This window comes from Carassius auratus, chromosome 32 (assembly GCF_003368295.1).
Source record: "Carassius auratus strain Wakin chromosome 32, ASM336829v1, whole genome shotgun sequence".
NCBI classification, from domain to species: domain Eukaryota; kingdom Metazoa; phylum Chordata; class Actinopteri; order Cypriniformes; family Cyprinidae; genus Carassius; species Carassius auratus.
In genome coordinates this window covers 15,769,504-15,793,072 of record NC_039274.1, presented here as the reverse complement: position 1 = coordinate 15,793,072, position 23,569 = coordinate 15,769,504, and the positions used below count along the sequence as shown (strand labels likewise).

The window sequence follows — 23,569 nt, the reverse complement described above, 5'->3', positions numbered from 1 at the left end:
CAAAGAATAAATGATTTGAAAGGCCATGTGAGGTGAGACAAATCCCTCACCTTCTCAATTTTAATTCAAGCTCATGGATGCAAGTTTTCCCCCTAGAACGTAAGTATATTGTTGAGATTATCTCATATTTCATATGTATATTGATGAGATTATCTCATATTTCGTATGTATATTCATGAGATTATCTCATATTTCAATATCATTTTAAATAATTTAATAGTGTTATCTGCTCACATCAGTCTGTCCACAAATGACAGTGATAAATGATTTGCATGGACTGGATGAATCTCATCGGATTACAGGGTCTGTTTTTTTTTTTTTTTTGCTTTTTCACTACCGGGGTCTCTGACTCTAAGGCCAATACAAGCAGGTGAAATCCTCCATCAGATCTTCAAACCACATGCTGGCATTACATAGCTCCCTGCCTTCTGCTGCTGACAAGAGGATTGTTACATTGTTGAAATTAGCAAGTCTACTTGAAGAGTCTATTGGGGTAATTAACGTCGAGCCGTCCATACCACCCCCCTGCCACGGAAGAAGGTGTGAATGACAATAATTGCTACTAGGAAAAATAAAGCAGGGACAGTTGTTTTTGTCATCTGAAAGTCGATCGTGGGAGGCCTTGGCGATGGGGGCTTCGTTATAGAGTCGGTTAATAAAGTCAGGAAGAGACAGATGGCAGATGGCTCATCCACCCTGCTTGCTGTGTGCCCGCTCTCTCCTGGCTAAATGAACCCATGTACGGAGACACAAGTGCACAGGAATGTGTCAGGATCAGCTAAATTGGAGTGCTGATATAAAATTGAAGTGACATTAATAGATTACCCAGAGTTCATTTGCATTTTCAGAGTTATTATGAGCTCCAGTAACAGAGCTAACAGGCGAGGGGTCTGTTCTTCTAATAACATTTCTGATTATGCACTCCATATTCATGGCAGGTAAAAAATAAATAAGGTCTTGTCAGGGGGATTTTTGACAATGATTTGGAAGCTATTTTCTGAGACGTATTTATGGAAATAGATAACACATATCCAGCATACCGCTCACACATTTTAAGACATCAGCCCATGTACATTTAAAGTCTGCACACTGCCTTAAATATTCTAATGCTTATTGGAATAATTTTGAATGGGTCTATTTTACATTTATCTTAGAGTCAAAATAATAGTAATAGTGATAGTGATAAGAAATATCATCAACCAAAGTACACTACTGTTTAGAAGTGGTTTTAGGAAAATATTTAATGTTTAATTAATTTAATAAGTTTACAGTGAGGAACTTACCATGGACGTATTTTATTATTATTATTATTATCATTATTATTATTATTATTATTGCTGTTGTTGTTGTTGTTGTTGTTATTTTTATTATAAGACATAAATGCAGAAATGTGAAGTTTATAATGAAAAAGAAAAGAAAAAAAAATATTTGCCTTATTGACTTCCATTATATGTACAGATTTTAACGGGTATAGCTCATTATTTAAACATACAGTATACATTTTGAATTATGTTCACACTGCATCTGTCAAATTATTGCCTTTCAGAGCAGACGTCCTCAGCTGCTAACCTGCCAGCAAGCAGATATTATGTCTGGCTCAAAAGTTTCTAGATATGCTAAAATATATCCAAGAATTATAGCTCTAGCAATAGTAGTATAGAGCTTTGAAGTAAAGTGGTCGTAAAGAGTGTGCTTACATGCTGTTGAACACACAACTTCTGCATGAAAAGGTTTGCTATCAGAAATTGCTGTCAGGCTTATTTTATTAAAACTGCATCCAAGTTTGCCCTGCTTTGACAGTTTAAACATTCTACAGATAAAGTCATCCACTTTTGGTAGATTCTCTCCAACAGTGTACACTGTAAAAAAATAAATGTGACATTTAAAGTAAATTACCAGCAGCTGTGGTTGCCAAAACTTCATTGTTAAAAATATAGTAGAAATATGTTAAGCTTATTAAAACAAAACAAAAAGAAAAAAACTATTTCATTAAGTGATGTAATGTTAATAAACCAGTATACTGAAGTATTAATATCTGAACCACTGTAATGCTGACAAACACCAAAACATGTACTAAATAAAAAAAACCTATACTAAATATACACTAAACACTATCATGGTAACACACGTGATACAACATTAGATGTAAGATAAAACACTACTGTACACTGATAAGGTAAAACTAAGAAGAAACATGTTTATTTCAACGGAAAAACATAAAATATGATGTGTCATGAAAGGGATTCTGGGAGTGTCAATTTACAGTTTTTAACTGTAAATTTTACAATTACTTTTTCTTTTTCACTTCCAAAAACTGAAATTTTATCAGTATTTTACTGCAAAATTACATTACATGTAATTACAGTTATTCGCCCTATATAGCATAGAAACTTACTTTTAACCAGTTTTTTTAATCAGGTTTTTACTGTAATTGTAACTTTTTTTTTATTTATTTATTTTGTTTTTTTTTTACAATTTAGGGCAGCTCGAGTTGCAATCTAATTACACAGTACATGCTTTACAATCAGTATCAGATCTTAACATTAGACACTGCTTTCACATGAAATGATCAGAGCCATAGTCTAGAAAGACTTTTCACATCCTCATTAGTGGTTGAAACATGGTGCATATTTCTCTGGTAGATTCCAAGGGTTTACGGTTATATAGCATGTCATCTGGTGTGTGGCACTGGCAGATAAAGGAGGAAGTAGGGGGTGCTGGGCCTTTAACGTGGTGTGCAGCTGGGCCACTGCGAAAGCACATCTGCTGGTCAGACTCCACGCTGAGGTTTGCCTTTGGCCTTAGCTAGGATTGAGGGTCAGGGAGTTAACCCACTGCAGCCAAACTATATCCAGCTAACTTAAAAAAAGATTGGATTGGGGGTTAGTAGTCTGCAGAAATGTGTACTGCTTCTACTTTGAAACTCTATGTGTATTTCCATGAGGTCAGACTGTGACTATGCCTTCAATATTACCAAATTAACTTCACTACATTAGGTTTGACCAGTGGCATCCGATGACTTCTTTAACAAGTTATGCTATCTAATTTGTTAGAGACGCTTGACTAGGGCATTTATAATAATGCTAATATTTATTAGCCAGTCCCTGAACTCATACTCTCAAATGGCTTGAATATGCAGAGCATTCACAGCTTATATGGACTCAACACCCCTGGGTCTTGGTCAAATCAATCAGGAAGAAATAGCTTTATCGTTACAAATATGATGATGATGATGATGATGATGATGTGTGGATGTGTGTGTGTGTGCGTGTGTTGTAAATATATTATGTTATCATAATTATTTGTCTGTGAAACCATCTCTTCTTCTTTTTCTCTTATTTTGTAGTATGTTGAGAAACAAAGCATGGACGAGCTGGACTTCTTTTTGCATGTAAAGCCTGACCGTCTCTCTCCACTTTTAGATTTTATATTAATGACATTTATATCCACAGAGGTTTTGCAACAGGTGGGAGTGAAATGAATTATCAGTTGAAATGGCCTTAGTGAATAAGATGTAAGCAATTATTGCTGTGAATTTACTACTGTAGTACTGGTTTCAGCAGGATTTCTTTGAAACCACCTCTTTTGCTCCATGGACATCAGTGCCATAAAATGTGAATCACCAAGAAAGAGCTTACAAAATGACCCTACTCCACTCCACTGACTCTGCCTCTTATCCTTCTGTAGTCATGTTCAATTGCTCATGAAAAGAGATGAAAATGCAATGGACAGTTTAATACATTTCCATCAACTCTCCTTTTGAATTACTCATTCTTTATTATTATTTATTTGTTTCCTTTTAAGCATGCATACCTTATTTTACTAGAGCTTTTACTTTGATATACAGCATTTACAGTTTATACTTGTAATAATATTTTAACCTTCAGACAAAAATGGCACACTTTTTGTTTCCAAGGTTAAAATGAATTCAGCTAATAGCATTTAACTTTCTGTCAATGAAGGAATGCTTGCACTTCTCTCTAGTACAGGAATACTGCATTGGTTTTAGTCTGTTACCTCAAAATATATATGTAAGGACACAGGAAACTTTCAGTTGAAATGGCCTTAGTGAATAAGATGTAAGCAATTCTTGCTGTGAATGTACTACTGTAGTACTGGTTTCAGCAGGATTTCTTTGAAACCACCTCTTTTGCTCCATGGACATCAGTGCCATAAAACGTGAATCACCAAGAAAGAGCTTACAAAATGAACCTACTCCACTCCACTCCACTGACTCTGTCTCTTATCCTACTGTAGTCATGTTCAATTGCTCATGAAAAGAGATGAAAATGCAATAGACAGTTTAATACATTTCCATCAACCTTCCTTTTGAATTACTAATTCTTTATTATTATTTATTTGTTTCCTTTTACATACCTACATACCTTATTTTACTAAAGCTTTTACTTTGATATACAGCATTTACAGTTTATACTTGTAATAATATTTTAACCTTCAGAAAAAAATGGCACACTTTTTGTTTCCAAGGTTAAAATGAATTCAGCTCATAGCATTTAACTGTCTGTCAATCAAGGAATGTTTGCACTTCTCTCTAGTACAGGAATAGGGCATTGGTTTTAGTCTGTTAACTCTGAATATATATGTGAGCTGAGGACACAGAAAAAATAAATAAATAAATAAACACACATGCACAGGAAATGATGCCATGCATCTTGTTCGGCATAAAATCAAATTCAATGATCATGTTGGAGCTCAAAATATATGAATAGACATGAATAGAATAGACAATATATATATATTTTTTTCTAATAGTTATTCCTTTCACATAGGACGACAGGGATGGAAATAGACAACAAGCGATGAAAGAGACAGGAGAGAGTGTTTTTGCAGTTGGGTGATGAGGAGAGCCCATAAATAGCCCAGGCCAGCGCTAATGGGCCCAGGGGGATATTGTGTTGGCTTAAAGAGTGACACTGATGCCATATGACAGGGTAATCAGCACTGAGGTGGACACTGACATTATCTGTCTCTCATGATAAGGGAAAGCATGGAGGTGAAGCTAACCTCACATCACTCAGACCTATCTGCCTCATCTTAAACGTGAGCTGAGTGATAGACCATCTTATTTTTTTATTTTTTTTATTTTTTTATGGTCTCGGAGGTGCGACAGATTGCTGACTTTCAAATCACTAAAAAGCTGTCACTCATTTCAGTCTGCGATCTCACAACATTCCATTAAAATCTATTAATTTGTCTGCACTGCATAATGAATCTCTTACTTACATTGTGTCATTGTTTTTAATGAGAGAGGATTCACAAGAGTGAGCACAACTCATCGCTAAACAAAATCTCCGGTGTTGTGAACAGTGAGTGGATTCTAACTTAAACACCTTTCATTGGCTATTGTTTTCAAGAGATCAACAAACATGTCTGATTGGCTGAAAAGTTATATCTCAATTCTGATTGGTTGATTGGAATGTTGTTCCAGGATCAACAAGGATGTTGATCCAGGAACATGTTGTACTTGGTGAAATCACGCTCGCCACCTGGAAGTTTCTAGTAGGCCTTAGTCTAGTAAGACCTTAATTAGGTGATTCAGGTGTGTTTAATTAGGGTTGGAGCTAAACTCTGTGGGACCTCCAGGACTGTGTTTGGTTACCCCTGCAATCATCAACTGAAGGTGATCTTGCTTTTGTTTCAAGATGCTTATATTTAAAATTTACTTTGATGTTTTTTACCCATGTTTTAGTTGCTGTAAACATTAAATGATGTTCTCGTTAACAAGGTTCTGGAGGAAAGTGTCTGATAGCCTAATCAACACAGGTGGACAACAATCTAGTAATAAATCCCACAGTATAAATATTGCTGACTTACCTCTAGCCATTGACGGTTAATCAGCATCCCTTCTCCACCCCATCGCCTCACTTCGAGTTCACTTTATAATTAGATGGGGAAGCACGCCAAATATGCATACCATACCTAAGCTAATTATATGTAAGCATGAACTCGTGAACTGGCGGATGCCCTGCAGTGTAACTGCGACCCCCAGTTGAAGACTGTTGTGTTACCTGATGTTTTTTGTAAAACATTTTGAAATTTACTATCAATTTCTGAGTGATTGTTTCTACACTTTGAATTTGATGCACGCATGTAAACACAAAAATCCACACGAGATTTGATTTTCTTGCATCCAGTCTGAGCCATTTCCAAATGTGGTTTTAAACCAGATATATATTCGACATCACACACACACCATAAGCAAACACCCAGAGCAGGGGGAAACAATGTATGCTGCAGTACCCAGGGAGCAGTTGGGGGTTCAGTGCCTTGCTCAAGGGAACCTCAGTCATTGTATTGCCAGTCTGAGACTTAAACCTACAACCTAAGTGTTAGGAGTCAAACTCACTAACCACTAGGCCACGACTTCCTCCATAGTGGTTATCGTCATTTTCCGTCATTTATACATTCAGTGAGTTTTGGGCAGAAAATATGTAAACACATATATCGGATACCAGTCGTGTATAAGTTGAATGTAAACAGATGGGACAAAAAAAATCAGATATGGTCAAAAGATCAGAACTATGCATTAAGACATGCAGTGTAAATGCAGGCTAATGTTATAATGAATCATGTATTATTTAGATTATCTGTGTTATATTATAATATTATACATATTCATTATTTAATTCGATATAACACGAGCAGCATTCAGTAGAGGACAGCTGAGATTTCGGTGAATGCTTGAGTGTTCTAATCTACACTCTTGCCTTTGGCACTGCTTATTTATATCTGATATGATGCCTGGCCGCTTTCTCACAGACGGCCCTCTGTTCAAAATCTCCTTCATCTATTAATTATGCAAGAGACACAGTGTGGATATTTAATGTTGCGTCAAGGCTTTCTCTTTCACTCCTCACCCTAGGACCTCATTTCATTGTGCTTCTATTTCTACTTTTCTCTGTGTTTTACTCTTAATTTCCATCATCTTCCTAGTACCACAATGAATCCACTGTATCCTCTGTCTGTTTCTGTCTCTATTCACATTATTAGACAGCAGCCTAGCAGCAGCATGCACGTCCCATAGGCATTCAGCGTTGCCCTCCCAAATTAAAAGCGCTGATTGCATCCTGTGGGCAATGTGTTTTTATTTGCTCTTTATAGTGCTTTTATTAGTCTATATTCTAATGAGCAGCAGTATTCAGAGTAATTGCATAACCATGGAGAAGCATGTGATCAAGCCCTCTCGTAGTGCTGTTACATACAGTATATGCTTTTCAAGCGAAAGGACACCAAACGCCCAAACACCTTTGTGTTGCTTGGGATAACCGGGATGATGTGTGCAGAAAAAAGGCATTTGAGGAAAGGACTTCATGAAAGGTCTTCTTGCAGGGTGGGGGGGCTTGCATGGTGATTGGGGCGGGGGCATAAATGTTAGGGAAACACATCCATCACGCTGCGCAGATCTAAGCTTAGACGAGCGTCCAATCGTGGCTCAAAATAAAAGGCTGGGCATAAAAGTCTGCACTGCAAGGTCATTTGAAAAAGAAAACGATAAGATGGAGAGATCAAACAGTAAATCTCTGATGCAAGGAGTCTTCGTGTTTCTCACAGGGGACCGGCCTATTAAAGCAGGCCTCTGCTCCAGTGAACATCTCCTCCATGTATGAGAAGTGCTATCATCTCCCCCCCTACTGTCCCAAATAGTTTCATTCGAACATTTACTAACAAGTTTTGGTGGTTTAACCAGCTGAATCATTTGGTTTCGTTAAATAATTCAGATTTTTATGGGTCTATCACAATCTTTGACATCACTTATGTTTGGCTCTAACAAGAGCAGCGGTGTCACATCAGGTTGTCTGGCTAATTAAAAGCAGCTATGATGTAGAGAAACCTTTTTTTTTTAAATGCCACACTTGATCAGATACTTAAGAAACCCCATTTATTTTCTTTCTGCTTTTCCTTTCTTTTATTTCAACAAATCCCTCTAGGTATATGCGTGTGCAGGTGTGTATACTGGTGTGTATGAGAGTATGCGTGTTCCTTTTGATGGATTGCTTGTCAGAAGGCACTAGGAGCGCTTCCTATGGCTGACTGAAACATTTTCTCACCAGTCACGTTTGCTGGGTTTGGTCTTACCTTTCAGAAGCTCTCAGCAAATGTGTTAACCCTTCTCGCCCAGTCTATTTTGTCTGAGGCGATAGGTCTGGTTTGTCTGATCCCCTTTTGGCTCGTACTTCCAGTCATGGTGTAGCTGAAGCCATCATTGCATCATTGCATTGCATCCTCACTGTTCTGTGTGCACAGTGATAGTTATATGTCAACTTTGATGGTCCCATCATGCTTACAGGAAGTCATGCACAGCGTTAGCTCATTCCTCAACTTCACACCAGACAAAGACACGTACAAACTTCCACCTGTTCAGTGCAGCCGTTTATCGCCTACCATTTCCTCTTCTTCCCACTTTTTCTGATGAGGGGGAGCAGACTTGGCTGGCATGCTATGTGATGATCACAATCACTTCGATGTGTCATTTATTCTCCTGAGTGCTTCAATACTTATCTCACTCCAGACACAGCCAAAAATGGAGCTGGAATACATCCAGTACGCCAAGCCTACTGGAAGGACAGAAATATTCCCTTTGACCACATTTATGGCATGGCTTATGGTATTTTCACTTTCCAAAAAAACTAAGTAAATAAATTAATTGAAAAAAGGATAAGACATTTAAAAAAAGCCATTTAAAATGTGTTTTCTGTTTTAATATATTTAAAAATGTAATTTATTCCTCTAATGTAAAGCTGAATTTTCAGCAGCCATTATTTCAGTGTCACATGATACTTCAGAAATCATATAATATCAATATAATATGCTGATAGTAAAAAAAAAAAATAATAATAATAATAATGTATTTACTGTCACTTTGATCAGTTTAATGCATTCTTGCTGAATAAAAGTATTGCTGCATAGTGCAGCAATATCATAAATGTGGTCAAGGTATACAGAGACATATACAGTAGTTATTAGAAAAGAAAAAAAAAATGAAGTGTATTCACTTTTTAGAATGTGAATTTTATGGTTTCCTTTCTGTCATTTACTTTTTGAAACACAGTCAGAATAAAACAGAAGAGAGCAGGCAGATCTTTTGTGGTGATATTTCATGGATTGACAAATGTTTGATTGATGCCACTGGAAAAGGAGATCAAAGTGGCAAAGAGGAATTATTCTGAAAAAATAAGGACTCAGTTCACTTCCAACGACTCCGCATCAGTGTGGAAAAGTCTAAAGAAGATCACCAATTACAAGACACCACCCCCCAGCACCGTAGAGAATCAACGACTGGCAGACGATCTGAACGAGTTTTACTGCAGGTTTGAAAGAACACCCATCACCTGCCCTGAACGCCTCCCCCAACAACCATTCACACCCTTCACAACTCCTGCAACCAGCCCTGAATGCCTCTCCAAACTACCGTTCACACCATTAACAGCTCCTGCAACCCATCCTGAACACCTCTCCAATCAAGCACTCTCACCATTCTCACCTCCTGCATCCCCCCTCTCCCCCACACCTGCAATTCAGATCAGCGAGGATGCGGTGCGCCAGGTCTTCCGGAAGCAGAAAAGGAAAAAAGCACCAGGCCCAGATTGTGTTACACCAGCCTGTCTGAAATCCTGTGCTGACCAGCTGGCCCCCATCTTCACACAGATCTTCAACAGATCGCTGGAGCTGTGCGAAGTCCCTTCATGCCTCAAACGTTCCACCATCATCCCCATCCCTAAGAAACCCAAAATTACAGGACTAAATGACTACAGGCCTGTGGCTCTAACGTCTGTAGTCATGAAGTCATTTGAAAAACTGGTGCTGGGCCACCTGAAGGACATCACTGGGCCCTTGCTGGATCCTCTTCAGTTTGCCTACAGAGCAAACAGGTCTGTGGACGATGCAGTAAACATTGGACTGCATTATGTTCTGCAACACCTAGACAGACCGGGGACTTATGTGAGGATCCTGTTTGTGGACTTCAGCTCGGCCTTCAACACGATCATCCCAAACCTCCTCCTGCCCAAACTAAATCAGCTCTCCGTGCCCACCTCCGTCTGTCAGTGGATCAACAGCTTCCTGACAGACAGGCAGCAGCTAGTGAGGCTGGGAAAATACACATCCAGCACCTGTACAATCAGCACCGGAGCTCCCCAGGGCTGTGTTCTCTCCCCACTGCTCTTCTCCCTGTACACTAATGATTGCACGTCTAAGGACCCCTCTGTCAAGCTCCTGAAGTTTGCAGATGACACCACACTCATCGGCCTCATTCAGGACGGTGACGAGTCTGCTTACAGACAGGAGGTAAAAGAGCTGGCTGTCTGGTGCAGTCTCAACAACCTGGAGCTTAACACCCTCAAAACAGTGGAGATGATTGTGGACTTCAGGAGAGACCCCCCTGCACTCCCCCCACTCACCATCATGAACAGCACTGTGACTGCAGTGGAGTCATTCAGGTTCCTGGGCACCTCTATCTCTCAGGACCTGAAGTGGGACATTCACATTGACTCCATTGTGAAAAAGGCCCAGCAGAGGTTGTACTTTCTCCGCCAGCTGAGGAAGTTTAACCTGCCACAGGAGCTGCTGAAACAGTTCTACTCCACCATCATTGAATCCATCCTCTGCACTTCAGTAACTGTCTGGTTCAGCTCAGCTTCTAAATCTGACCTCAGAAGACTACAGAGGGTAGTCCGGACTGCTGAGCGAATCATCGGTACAACCCTCTCTTCTATTCAAGAACTGTACTTATCCAGAGTGAGAAAAAGGGCTGTCAAAATCACTCTGGACCCCTCACATCCAGCACACTCCCTCTTTGAACTGTTGCCATCTGGTCGACGCTACAGAGCACTGAGCACTAGAACGACCAGACACAGGACCAGTTTCTTCCCTCAGGCAATCCATCTTATGAACAGCTGACAATAATGGCGAACACACTACACTTTATATTTATATACACACACACTTTATTTATCTAACACACATACTTAGTATACACTTAAATTTTGCACACAATATATATGTACATACATAACTTCATTTTGTAATATACTTGCCTACAATTGTCATTTGTATATTGTTATTCACTCTCTACTTATTTGTATTTTTTATTCTTTATTATGTGTTTTATGTTCTGTCGCTGTCATTCTGTTGTACTGCGGAGCTTCTGTCACAAAAACAAATTCCTCGTATGTGTACATACCTGGCAATAAAGCTCATTCTGATTCTGATTCTGATTCTGATTCTGTTCTGAAATATCCCACCTTTCACTTGTTATACATTTCCATTGCGACTAGTCAAACTTATTATTTTTTTTATTTTATTTTTTTTGACTTGTTTATTACTAACAGTGCATGGATCATGAAAGAAAAAATAAACCCTCACATTGTCCTCTTGACTTATTGTTCCTTTCAGTGTAACATATAGCTTTTGTATATATAACATATAACTCTTGTTTCAGTTAGTTAGGGACAGTTAAGTATGGGAAGTGTAGCAATTTGTCTAGAATTTACTTGACAGCATCATCCACAAATCCTGCACACATTTCCTAAGAACTAATTAAAATGAATCAATGACATGCCACTTCAAAAATGGCGGCATATGTCAAAGCCATCAGCAGCAAGCAAAGGACACTCTTAATTGTGTTGTTCCTGTGGTTCTTGTAAACAGCTCGTCAAGGACGCCACTCAAGCATCCATGTTACACAAGTGCTTTTTTTTTTTTTTCTCTGCCTCAAATGCCTTTCACAAACACATACTTTACAACCCTTGCCGCCCTGCTGCCACATTAACTCACCCCAGGCTGGTAGCATGTTGTGTTAAGTGTTGGTTGTCTTGCTGTCTCATCAGAGGCTATTAATTGTGACACCAAAGCGATGGTCACTTATACTACATCAGCCTGAGGCCCCTTTTCCTTGTGGGAGCAGATATCAAAACATTGACACCCAAAGGAGAGTCTCTCATGTCTTCCTCTCTGGCCATTTAAGCAAATGGTCATTCACTTAGCTGCCATATGATACACAGTATGCAGTATTTCACCTTCACAAAATCCAGTGTTTTGAGAGTGAATGTGAATAAACAGTCGGTATGAGGACAGATCAGGTGGACGCAGTGCTAGATAAGACTGTTTTATTATTTAAAGTCTCTCTCACTAAGCCTCTCAGCAACATCCATGTCCCTTGATAAACAACTAAGAGGAAACACCTTTTTCAATTATACTTCCAGCTGTAAATCACGCAGGAATGGGTGGCGGCCGAAAAATTGCACCCTTCCATATGACAGGTGGGGGAGCACACACCTTGATATCCTTCTCCTGCTGATAGCTTTTAGCATTTGTCGTAAACGTCGACCTGTATCGACAACAAGACGAGCATTGCTGTTATGAGTGTAATTTGGCCTCATTCCAGCATGTTTCAACGGACTCTAGTGGACATTTTGACTGGCCTCCCCTTCGGTGATTCACTGTTCTAAGCCGGCCTATTATCCCTGCAGGTTGGTTTAAGCCGCAATTTAAAGAGAATGATGGCTCTTTGATGAGAGCCTTCAAGGCTGGTAAGACATGTCTGACCAATGCATTTCAATCAGGAGGGTCAACTTGACATTCAATTTCTGGTCAAACTGACTCTTTGGTTCTTTATAACCTTTTCCCAGAATTATGTGCTTTTACAATGGTATTTTAAAATCAGAATAATTGAATGGTAATTAACAGTGCTCCAAACTAACACTAGTGCCCCATGTTCTACAGATGGTTGTACTGGTAGGGGGGCCATTAAAATGAAAAATTAAAAGAAACCAGTAATAACAGTCATGTTGTTATTTATTTGCAAGTGAAATCAACAATATTATTGCATATTATTTGTTGCTTAGTAACATTATGCTTTTGACTATATTTTTTTAGAATGACAATGACACCAGACAATTCTGAAGCCATTTTTGCTCTGAAAGTTACAATTGCGTTGCTATTCCAGATGCCATGGATTCAGCAGATGACATGAGAAAATAGCTTTCAGCAGGTAGCTGAGTGGTACCATGATGGGATACCGATTTTTCTTGCCTCGACTCCTGCCTAGCTCAGCTGCACATCCAAAACAAGCCCATTTAAGCCACAGAACCACTTATTATCCCAGATCTCGTTGCCTGACATTACTTTGAAATGATAGAAACTGTGAAGAGTTTCTGTGGATATGGGAAAAGCATGGCATGAAACATATGCCATTTAAAATTTTAAGGGACTATGAGGACTCTGTGTTTATTGATCAGATAGATATTGGCCAGAGGTCCCTATGTTGGTGTGTGACTGCATTCTAAGTACTCAAGTCAAAGACAAGAAACCTCTAAAGACCAACATGGGCTCTTGCCAGCTTCATTGCATTCAGTTCCTGTACTGATAGTATCAGTCTCAGACAGCACGCCTCTGGACCTCCAACAGTCATTCCCTGACTGTATGATGCTCACAAATCTGGCAAGCTCTTATCTGATTGGCTGAATTTTCTGGAGTAAGGACAAACAGGTGTCTGTTGTTTATTTCCGCCTAGAAACAAAATCATGTTTACCAGGTACTAAGTTACAACGAGTGTTGGAGGATAAAGTTATCACTGAATCTGCAAGGGTGTCAGGTTTTGTTTAGTTAACTGGATATCCAAACATAGCCTGTACATTCTGCTTTGTTTTCTGAATTACAACTGTTAAATAGTCTGTATTGTGTGATGGACAGAGTAGGCTATACAGAACATCTATTTTTATATAATTTTGCCAGTGCTTTCTGAATAATAGTTTGTGTATGTGCTTGTACTTGTACTAAGTTGTACTGGTTCGAAATGACAAAAGTGAAAAGGTGATAAGGTAATAACAACAGACTATCCCTTGTTCAGTGTTTTGAATAATTTCCTCAGTATATGCTATCTGAATAATATCTAATATTATTTAGCAAAGTTAGCATTAGCAACACAGCTACAGTAGTGCTTGGCATATCTTATTTAGTTGCAGTAAACTCCTAATCATTTAATATTCAGTCACTGCTAAAGCCCAGATAATGCTATACTGTATGCATGCTTTGAGCCATTTCATGTAGAGACCATGACATTTGAAGACATTCACTCAACAGAATGAAATGACCTGACAAGTATAATATCATTTCCTACTTCGAATTGATTCACACCATTCGGTAACTGCTGGCACAGAGTGTGATCGTGTTCAAGTTTCTGTGGACATGCCAGCGGATAATGATGCCACCGCAGACACAACCACAGAGAAGCACAGCATGGCCCAGGGCTATAGGAGCAAAAGCACTGAGATGTAAACAGCTTGCAAGTGGCCTGGCCCGGGGACATGCAGCCTGCTCAGGGTAATGCTTTCCCCCATATTCCTCAGTGGATTCATGAATATACATTACATCCCAGTCAAGCAAGGCAGTGTGGCTTGTCTCTGAGTCCGTGGTGCATGGACACCTATCTAACAAAGACAATCATGGACTCCCAAATCTCTGCCATGATACAGCTGACAATACCACTCTTAAGTGTTCATCCACCACCCACGCAAAGCTCAGTTCATAAGGAGGTTTAGTATTGATTTTCTTTCACTGCATCCATGTATGCAGTAAGTACAAAGAGCAGTTTCCCTTTATTTTTTTCATTAAGCCCAATGCCCTGGTGCAGTGTTTGAAGCATGTGGTTGACATTTCTCAAGACACAAATACGATTTTTATGGCTGTTCTGTTTGAGATCCCCGAACAACTCCCATGGCTGGAAAGGCAATGAAGCACCCTCGATTTCCCAAATGTGATGGAAGAAATGTCATAATATTTAGATTAATGTGCTGCGGAATTGCATCTAGCAAGCAAGGTATCATTTCCGACTTGGTCAATGCGATCACAATTCGTTATAGGTTTGTCAAGGACCCTTATAAAGTTCCATACTACTTTATATATATATATATATATATATATATACTGTATATATATATATATTACTTTTATCTAGTATGGCACCAGTAGATAGAATATAATGTTTTTAAAACAAGTTTCAGCAAGTGTCCACCACCCAAGAGTGTCACCAACCAGTCCCCATGAGTGTCGGATTTTGTGGTACAATGCATTGCAAGGACAGGCTAATATGTTCTGATTTGGAGCTCAGCCAGTGGAAGGATTCTCTAATCCTTCATTCGATTTATCATAGCAGGAAAGGCAAATTGCACTTCAAGTCTTCACTTTTTTTTTTTTTTTCAGAATGGTTGTCTTCTCTTTGTACGCCTTATTCTATATGCTGCACATCTGCATTCTGTGAAAAAAATAAAAAAAATGTGTATGTGCTTTATGTGTATTTGATTTTTTTTTTATTTTTATTATTATTATTTTTTTTTTTTTACAGAATTTTTTGCTATTAGAGGTAGGAAGATACTGTAAGGAAATCAATTAGGACATCGGACCATAGTTGTCCTGTGTTAACACCATTGCTCTATCCTGGAAAATCAAGTCAATAAACTTAATGCAGCATTCATCCCTTTATATGCATTACAAAGTGAAAACATTCATTACAGAATACCATTATATTGTTTACAGCTGGCCTTCTACTCACAACAAAGCAGAATGTGGGCTGCCCCTACTGCTCTACAGTACTAAAACAGATTAAAGACTGTATGTGCCTGTTCGGAAGGTGCGCTTGATGTTCCTACTTTGAGTTTTTTTAACAGCTGTCCAGTTCAAAGTAGCAAGAGGAAGAGACAACTGCTGCATCAAGCAGCTTTCAGCGCTCCACAAGTCAACAGTAATGTCTCCATTAATCTCTCTGCCTCTAAGGCAGCTTTTAGAGGAAACACTGAGTACATAAAGAGAAATATTCCAGTCCTAGATGAAGATAAAGGGATTGCTTTTATCTAAACATGAATCAGCTGCCTTACGCAAAGGGAGCCATAGAGTACCTCCCCAGGGCTGTACAGGAAAAGAGATCATATACTGTTAGCAGTTTTTGGGACTGCGATAAGAAGACTATTGTGCCACCTACATATGCATGCATTCTGAGAACACAGACACTGACATTCATTGTTAATGTAATTAAAGCGTTTGATAACACAGTACAGTATGTCAAGATCCTGCTGTGAAAGGAAGTAGTGCATGTCAAGTAACAGATATCCTGTGGGGTGAATGTCTCATATTTCCCTGGTCATGTTTCACGCGTATCATCCGCATGCGTACACACTCAAGGACGTAAACGAACAGTCATCAGTCATTGAGAAAACCTCAGACACCTCGGAAAATGTGGGTCTTCACGTGTCTGACACTAACTTTCTGACACACATACATCTCTGTCTAATGGCAGAAGTTTCCATGTGTAGCATGAAAAGTAGTCATTTTAGTTTGAGTGTTTATTTCAGTTATTATCATCCATAACATGAAAATATTTATTATTTTATCAGTATCGGTGGCATAAGTATATGTTTATTATTATTATTATTATTATTATTATTATTATTATTATTATTATTATTGTATTATTATTATTTTTATTTTTTTTGATGTACATAATATGATGAGTGAGCACATCACGAATCCACCTTTTACATTTTTTTTTTTTTTTGGTCTGGTCCTGAATCAGTATGGTATGTCTATAATATGTGTTTATATTACGTTTATATTTAAACCTTTTGGGACACAATCCACTGCGGAATAGCTTAGTACCTACATGACTCGTCATTTCCATAAATAGAAATATCCATTAATCTGCAAGATGCATGCAGTTTTGTTTATTAACCACTAGAGCGCCAATAGTTTAACTTTAATTATTTACTTTTTTGTTATTGTTGTTATTTGTTTGTTTTTCTGTTTAACTGATAAGCATCAGAAGTGGGGCAGGATCCCATTAACAGCCTTCATTAGTTTTACATTATTAAACAGAAAAGTGCAAAAAATAAATAAATAAAGTAAAAAAGATTTATAGCGTCAACATTTCATTTTCACAAACCTTCCAAATCCAGCTGTTTTTCTGTTCTTATGAAGTGTGCATTGTATCCTGCATAAAACATGTGTGCTCTGTGCAAATTGGATGCAGAAAGAATTGACAATCTTTAAGTACTTGATATTTAACTATGCTACACTTTATCCAGGGTTGCTATGACATAGTCATGTAATTGTCATTGTGTATTGTATGTAAAACAAGCAAAACAAGCATTTTTTTTTTTTAGAAAATGTTATTCCCAATGCACATAAATTAAGTGTTTACTTCCTTTTTAATCATGTTTTTACATGTTTATTTATTTATTTATTTATGTAGTAATAATAATAATAATAATAATAATAATAATAATAATAATAATAATAATAATAATAATGATGATGATGACGATGATGATGATGAATATAATGCATGTATATATATATATATATATATATATATATATATATATATATATATATATATATATATATATATATATATATATATATATTTTTTTTTTTTTTTTTTTTTTGCTGCTTTCTCTCAAGAACAGTTGTGGTACCTCATATTCCTCAATGGAGTTGAGTCATGAGGGCTTCACTTGTGTTGCTTCAGGGAGATGTAGGGATGCAACTTCACTTCGGCCTAAATCAAGCCGAAGCCCTCACAGTGAATGTTTTTCATGCTGTTTCTGACAGCTCCAGATACCTGTAGCTGCAGCTCAAGCACGCTTGCTGGTCAGACGCTTACCAAGCTGTCAGAGTGCTGTGGAACATGCTTTACAAACAATTACCACACCATCTGCACTGTCAGTGAGCTGTTTAGCATTAGCGTCTCAGTTTCTCTCCCACTCTCACTCTCTTTTGTGTGTCTCTCTCTTTTTGTGCTACTTATTTTTCCTCTTTCTTCTCAATTCATCCAAGCCATGGGTTACAGAACAGGAGGTTAGGAGAGCAGCACGGATTGTTTGTTTGTCTGTTTTTCTTCGTTTTGATCTTGTTAAGGCCTGGAGCTGTGATGTTTTTTCATCGCGGAAGTCTCTCAGCGTGTGCGAGCGTTTGTGCTCATCTGAACAACAAAATACACTTTTATGAGTTTATTCCAGATACATTTTTACACCATGACCAGAGGTATTATTGAAACATTGATAAGAGTGAAATATTTGTTCTCAAAGCAGTCAAGTTCAGAACGTGGACATAGTGGTGCGGTAAATGGAAATAATAGATTTATTTGTTCATTGCAAGTCATTTTTGTTTATTGAAGATGATTGTTTTCTCTTCTGCTCCACAGGTACATCAGTAACAAGAGTAACTGCAACTGACGCAGACGATCCGGTATATGGAAACAGTGCCAGACTGGTCTACAGCATTCTGGAAGGCCAACCTTATTTCTCCATCGACCAGACCACTGGTGAGTTAATCAATCCACAATGTGTAGATGGTCATGAATCATTCAAATGATTCAACAGCCATATTACATGCTTAGAAATAGGTGTAAGAATGTCTCTTTGTGTACCAAGACAAGTTTTAGTTGTTATATTATTATAATCATTGTTATTATGATCATCATTATTGGAGGTAAGAAATAAATAGTACACAAAGACCAAATAAGAACAAGAACAAGACCAAAAGAATAAGATCACACACAGTACACACACAAATGTTGGTTTTGTTTTGTAATAGCACATAAAGCAATTTTGGCTTCTGATTTAAATGACAGGGCTATCTTTGAATTCCATCTGCATTCTGCTTACTTTTCAACTTTGACTTAGTTTTTTTTTTTTTTTTTTTTTTTTTTTTTTAATTGCATTTCCAGCTGACTTGTTAACAGTGTTTCTGTAAGCAACATGATTAAATAATGGTGAAATTACATTAATAAGCAATGAGATGGAAATGAACAGCAGTACTTTCTTATGAGAACAACTTGTACACTTCATAACCCCATGGATTTCAATCACTCACTGTCAGCTTTGTCTAATAATGCAAATGGTCGAGAGGTGTGAAAGCCCAAATTGAGGTGCCATGTGCATGGTTTTCGTGATTACTGAAAACGTGCAGATGGCTTAATCAAGTGAGCCAGATGTTTTGATGAATGCTGATGAAAAATAAGAGGTAAAAAAAAAAAAAAAAAAAGTAGAAACAATTTGACACATCCAACACATGATAGGAAATGAGACAAACTTGATAAATAAGTAAACATCATGAACCAATTTATCACTTGGTTAATGGCTTGCAAAATAAAATAAAATAAAATAAAATAAAATAAATGAAAGTAATCCTCCAAATACCTATGGAAAGGAATGTTTGTGTTGCCTCGCGTCTGTGATCATCAGGAATTCATTTAAATAGATTATGATAAAACAGGGTAACAACTGAATGATTATTGCAGTAATCAGTTTCAGTGCTGCACCTCATACGGCGCACAAACAGCTGCATCCAGCACTCAGGGTGGCCTGCATTTCTGTATTCCTATTGACAATCAGAGCACTTCACCACTAAAAATGCACCTCCTTAGTTTACTGAAATAATTGTGATCTGTTTGTCTCTATGACAGAACAAGAAACAAAGACATGTAAGTGCAGCAAAAAATATAAATAAATAAAAAAAGTCTAGCAGACAATGTATGCATGCACGCTGTGAATTATTCATGTGTAATGGAACCAGAGCTGGCCCTACAAAACACTTACCTTTCTTCATGTTAGAATGCCTTTGTTTTCTTAGTTCTTTTCTTCTATTATTTGACAATCTCTTTAACGTAGTTGCTTCTTAGCATTTTTTAATATATATATATATATATATATATATATATATATATATATATATATATATATATATATATATATATATACACAAAAACCTGATTGATTTTATAAGATTAAAGGTATTTAAAGATTCACAATCATTCAGATCATTGTAAAAAATAAAAATAAAAAAAATAAGACACCATCCTTGCATATTTATTGAGATGTTGTGTCCGTTCTCCAAGTGAATTCATCAGGATAATGGTGATTTCTCAGGATTTAAGCTTATTGCACACCATGACATCATAAAGCTTGCAAAATTCAGTTTGCAAAGTTAATTTGCAGTGCCAAATAAAAGAAGTACAGGGAATGGGTGGCACACACACTAAGCCGGTCAGGGTATCAAGGACAAGGAAAGAACTAACATATTTAGCAAATGGCAAACCTCAGAATGTTAAATGGCATGTTTGTCTATAGACCATGTAATATCAATATATATATTTTTTTTTTATGTTTTAATGCATTATTTTTTTTGTAATATCAATGGATTATATGTCAGTTACTGTATTTATTGTTATTGTTATAGCAATCATTAGGGTGGCTCTGGCAGGGATGGATCGTGAAATGAGAGAAGAGTATCTTGTTGTCATTCAAGCAAAAGACATGGGAGGTCACATGGGCGGCTTGTCAGGAACCACCACTGTGACAGTCACTCTTACAGATATCAACGATAACCCACCAAAGTTCACAAAGGGTAAGAGAGTCCCTTTTTATTAAATATATGAAAGGACTTATGCTACAGTTTAGAAGTTTGGGGTCAGTAAGAATATTTTTTTTAAGAAATTATTAATTTTATTTGGCAAGGATGCATCAATATATATATACTGTATTTTTTTGGACTATAAGTCGCACTGGACTATCAGTCGCATTAATTTAGAACCATGAACCAAGAAAAAAACATTACCGTCTACAGCTGCGAGAGGGCGCTCTGTGTCTTCAGTGTAGACTACAGGAGCACTGAGCAACATAGAGCGCCCTCTGGTGACAGTAGATGGTAATGTTTTCTCTTGGTTAATTTCTCTTGGTTGATGTCAAATGAATTTTTATAAATAAGTTACACCTGACTATAAGTCGCAGGACCAGCCAAACTATGAAAAAAAGTATGACTTATAGTCCGGAAAATACGGTAATATTGACAATTTAAATTGTTATTGAAAATTTTTGTAACACATCACAATAAGGTTCCACTTATTAACATTACTTAACTCTAGTTAACATAAACTAGCAATGACAAATACTTTCAAAGTATTCAGTAAAGGGGTGATATGATGCAATTTCAAATTTCCCCTTCTCTTTGGAGTGTTACAAGCTCTTGGTGCATAAAGAAGATCTGTAAAGTTGCAAAGACTAAAGTCTCAAATCACTATAGATATTCTTTATAAAAGTTAAGACCCGTCCACACCCCCCTAAAACACCTCATTTAACCACGCATCCACGTCTACATCACTGTGTGGGAAGACACTCTCCAAATGTTTAAAAAAAGAAACAAGACGGAACTTTTATTCTCACTGTAGTATTGTTGTTGCCGCCGCCGCCACCGGCATGTAGTGGAGATGCTCTGTTTCATTGTGAAAACGAAACATCTTTGTTTAACCTTTCAAAAGAGGATGGTATCTGCTTCATCATGCCTACTAAAGCTGGTCCGTGCTGCTCACTGAGAAAAACACATCAACTTTCCACTGTGGATAGCCGGATTGGCTTTCACCATAGATTAAATGAATTCCAGCCTGGGGTCGTCACATGTGTACTTCGTTGAAACTGCCAGCCACGCCGTTCTCAAGCCCACCTCCGCTCACTCAAGCCCACAGTGTGTGACGATGTGTGAATCATTTTATGGAGGACTGTTTCCTGAACCTGCAGAGTAGCCTACAATGGGTCTGTGTTCAAAGGCTGTTCTATAAATTGAGGCAGTTACATCTTTTCAAGGACAGTCTGGCACTTCTCACTCATAGCCTGTAAATACATGATTTATATTTAAAGAATTTGCCACTGATAATTCAAACGTGGGTTTTAAATAGTGTAGAGTAGAGCTTATTACAAATGTAGACATGGTTTTATGTTTGCGTGGTGCAATACGCAATGCGTAAAAACACAGTATAAGTCATTATATCCAGTAATGTCCCCACTGGATGCAACGGATGCCTCATTTGTAATGGGTTTTATTAGTTTTGTCTGGTCGTGCTGGGAGACGCCATCACGGTATGTTAAGAGGTGTAACATTTCCATCACATGCTTGAGGTATTTCGGCCAATCATAATGCCGTGGATAACTGGCCAATCAGTGTACACCTCGCTTTTCAGGATCTAGGTGTTTCAGAAAGACAGGACATAGAAGAGCAAAAATAGTGTACATAATGTTGAAAATTATGTGTTTTTTTTAACCTTAAAAGGGTCATAAGCTGCTGCTAAAAATAACATTATTTTGTGTATTTGGTGTAATGTGTTGCTGCGGTTTAAAGTAAAAAAAAAAAATAAAAAAAAAAAACACTTCTTTCCACAAACTGTATATTATTGTTATTGTATCCAGCGCGTTGTGATTGGCTGAATGCCTCAAGCTTGAGATGGAAATATTACACTTAAGACATGAACATAAAACCCATTATAAACATGATATAAATATGATTTCTAGTCGTGTTTTATTTTGGAAGGCAAAAAAAAGTAGTTCCGCTTTCTCAACGAAACAGCGCCACAAACTGTGGCCTTGAGTGAGCAGAGGCCGTAGGCCTAGAGTGAGCCGCAGTCTAGAGTGAGCTGCGGCCAGCTTGAATGAGCAGAGGTGGGCCAGCTTGAGAACGGTGCGGCAGGCGGATTCTACGTAGGAGCGTACCTTAGTCTTGCAGGAACCTCATGTGATGACCCTCGTCCATGGTGAAAGCTGATTCAGCGATCCACAGTGCAAAGTTGATGTTGAATTTGATGGAACCTTATCGCAAAGTTGTACTCAAATTTCTAAGTTCATTCATCATCATCATCAAAAAAAAGTAATGATTACCACAAAAAATATTAAGCAGCACATTTGTTTTCCACACTGATAATTATATTAAATGTTTATTGAGCTCCAAATCAGCATATTAGAATGATTTCTGAAGGTTCATGTGACACTGAAGACTGAAGAAATGCCTGCTGAAAATTCAGCTTTGCCATTACATGGCATGAAATTACATTTTAACATATATTAAAATATAATTATTATTCATTATAAATAATAATAATAATAATAATAATAATAATAATAATAATAATAATAATACATTGTAATAATTTTTACATTACTGTTTTTTCTACATTTTATGTCCAAAGCCTTGGTGAACATAAGACATTTTCAAAAACAACAACTACAACACAAATACTATTGACCACAAACATAAAATAATAATTATTATTTTTTGTTTAGTATTTAAGTTATTTTGTTGTTTCTTGAGTGCTATTTGTCACCTGATAGACCAGATCTTCCCTGTTCTTATACCTTACTCTAAAGGCTCTTTTGAGTTCACTATTCCTGAGGATCTTGGCATTGGGAAGCCTGGAGGAAGAGTAAAAGCAAATGACAGAGACATCGGGGAAAATGCTAAATCAGCTTACAGCATCATAGGTGGAGACGAGAGGGATGTCTTTGAGATTGTCACTGATGCTCAGACTCAGGAGGGAATCCTCAGACTCAAGAAGGTAAGACAAGAAAAGTAGGCTTAATGTGCCATAGGGACTCTCTAACAATTGTAAACTGTCTTTTACAGGATTGTCACTAGGATGCATGTTGTGGAAAACATGAAAAGTGGTTCATTACCAATGAGAAATGACTGTTAATACTGCAGAGGCAGAACCTCTCAGTATGTATTGCAGGGATTG

The 23,569-nt window shown here is 37.5% G+C and overlaps 1 protein-coding gene across 2 annotated transcripts in view; it reads left to right on the top strand.

The window, feature by feature from the left end:
• The window catches only part of LOC113051697 (cadherin-8-like), an 86,497-nt gene that overhangs the window by 33,585 nt on the left and 29,343 nt on the right, over positions 1–23,569 (top strand). For both annotated transcript variants that reach the window (XM_026215662.1, XM_026215663.1), the window contains exons 4-6: positions 18,215–18,334; positions 20,251–20,418; positions 23,202–23,389. In XM_026215662.1, coding sequence (XP_026071447.1) covers positions 18,215–18,334; positions 20,251–20,418; positions 23,202–23,389 — 476 coding nt within the window. The remainder of the gene's footprint in view (positions 1–18,214; positions 18,335–20,250; positions 20,419–23,201; positions 23,390–23,569) is intronic.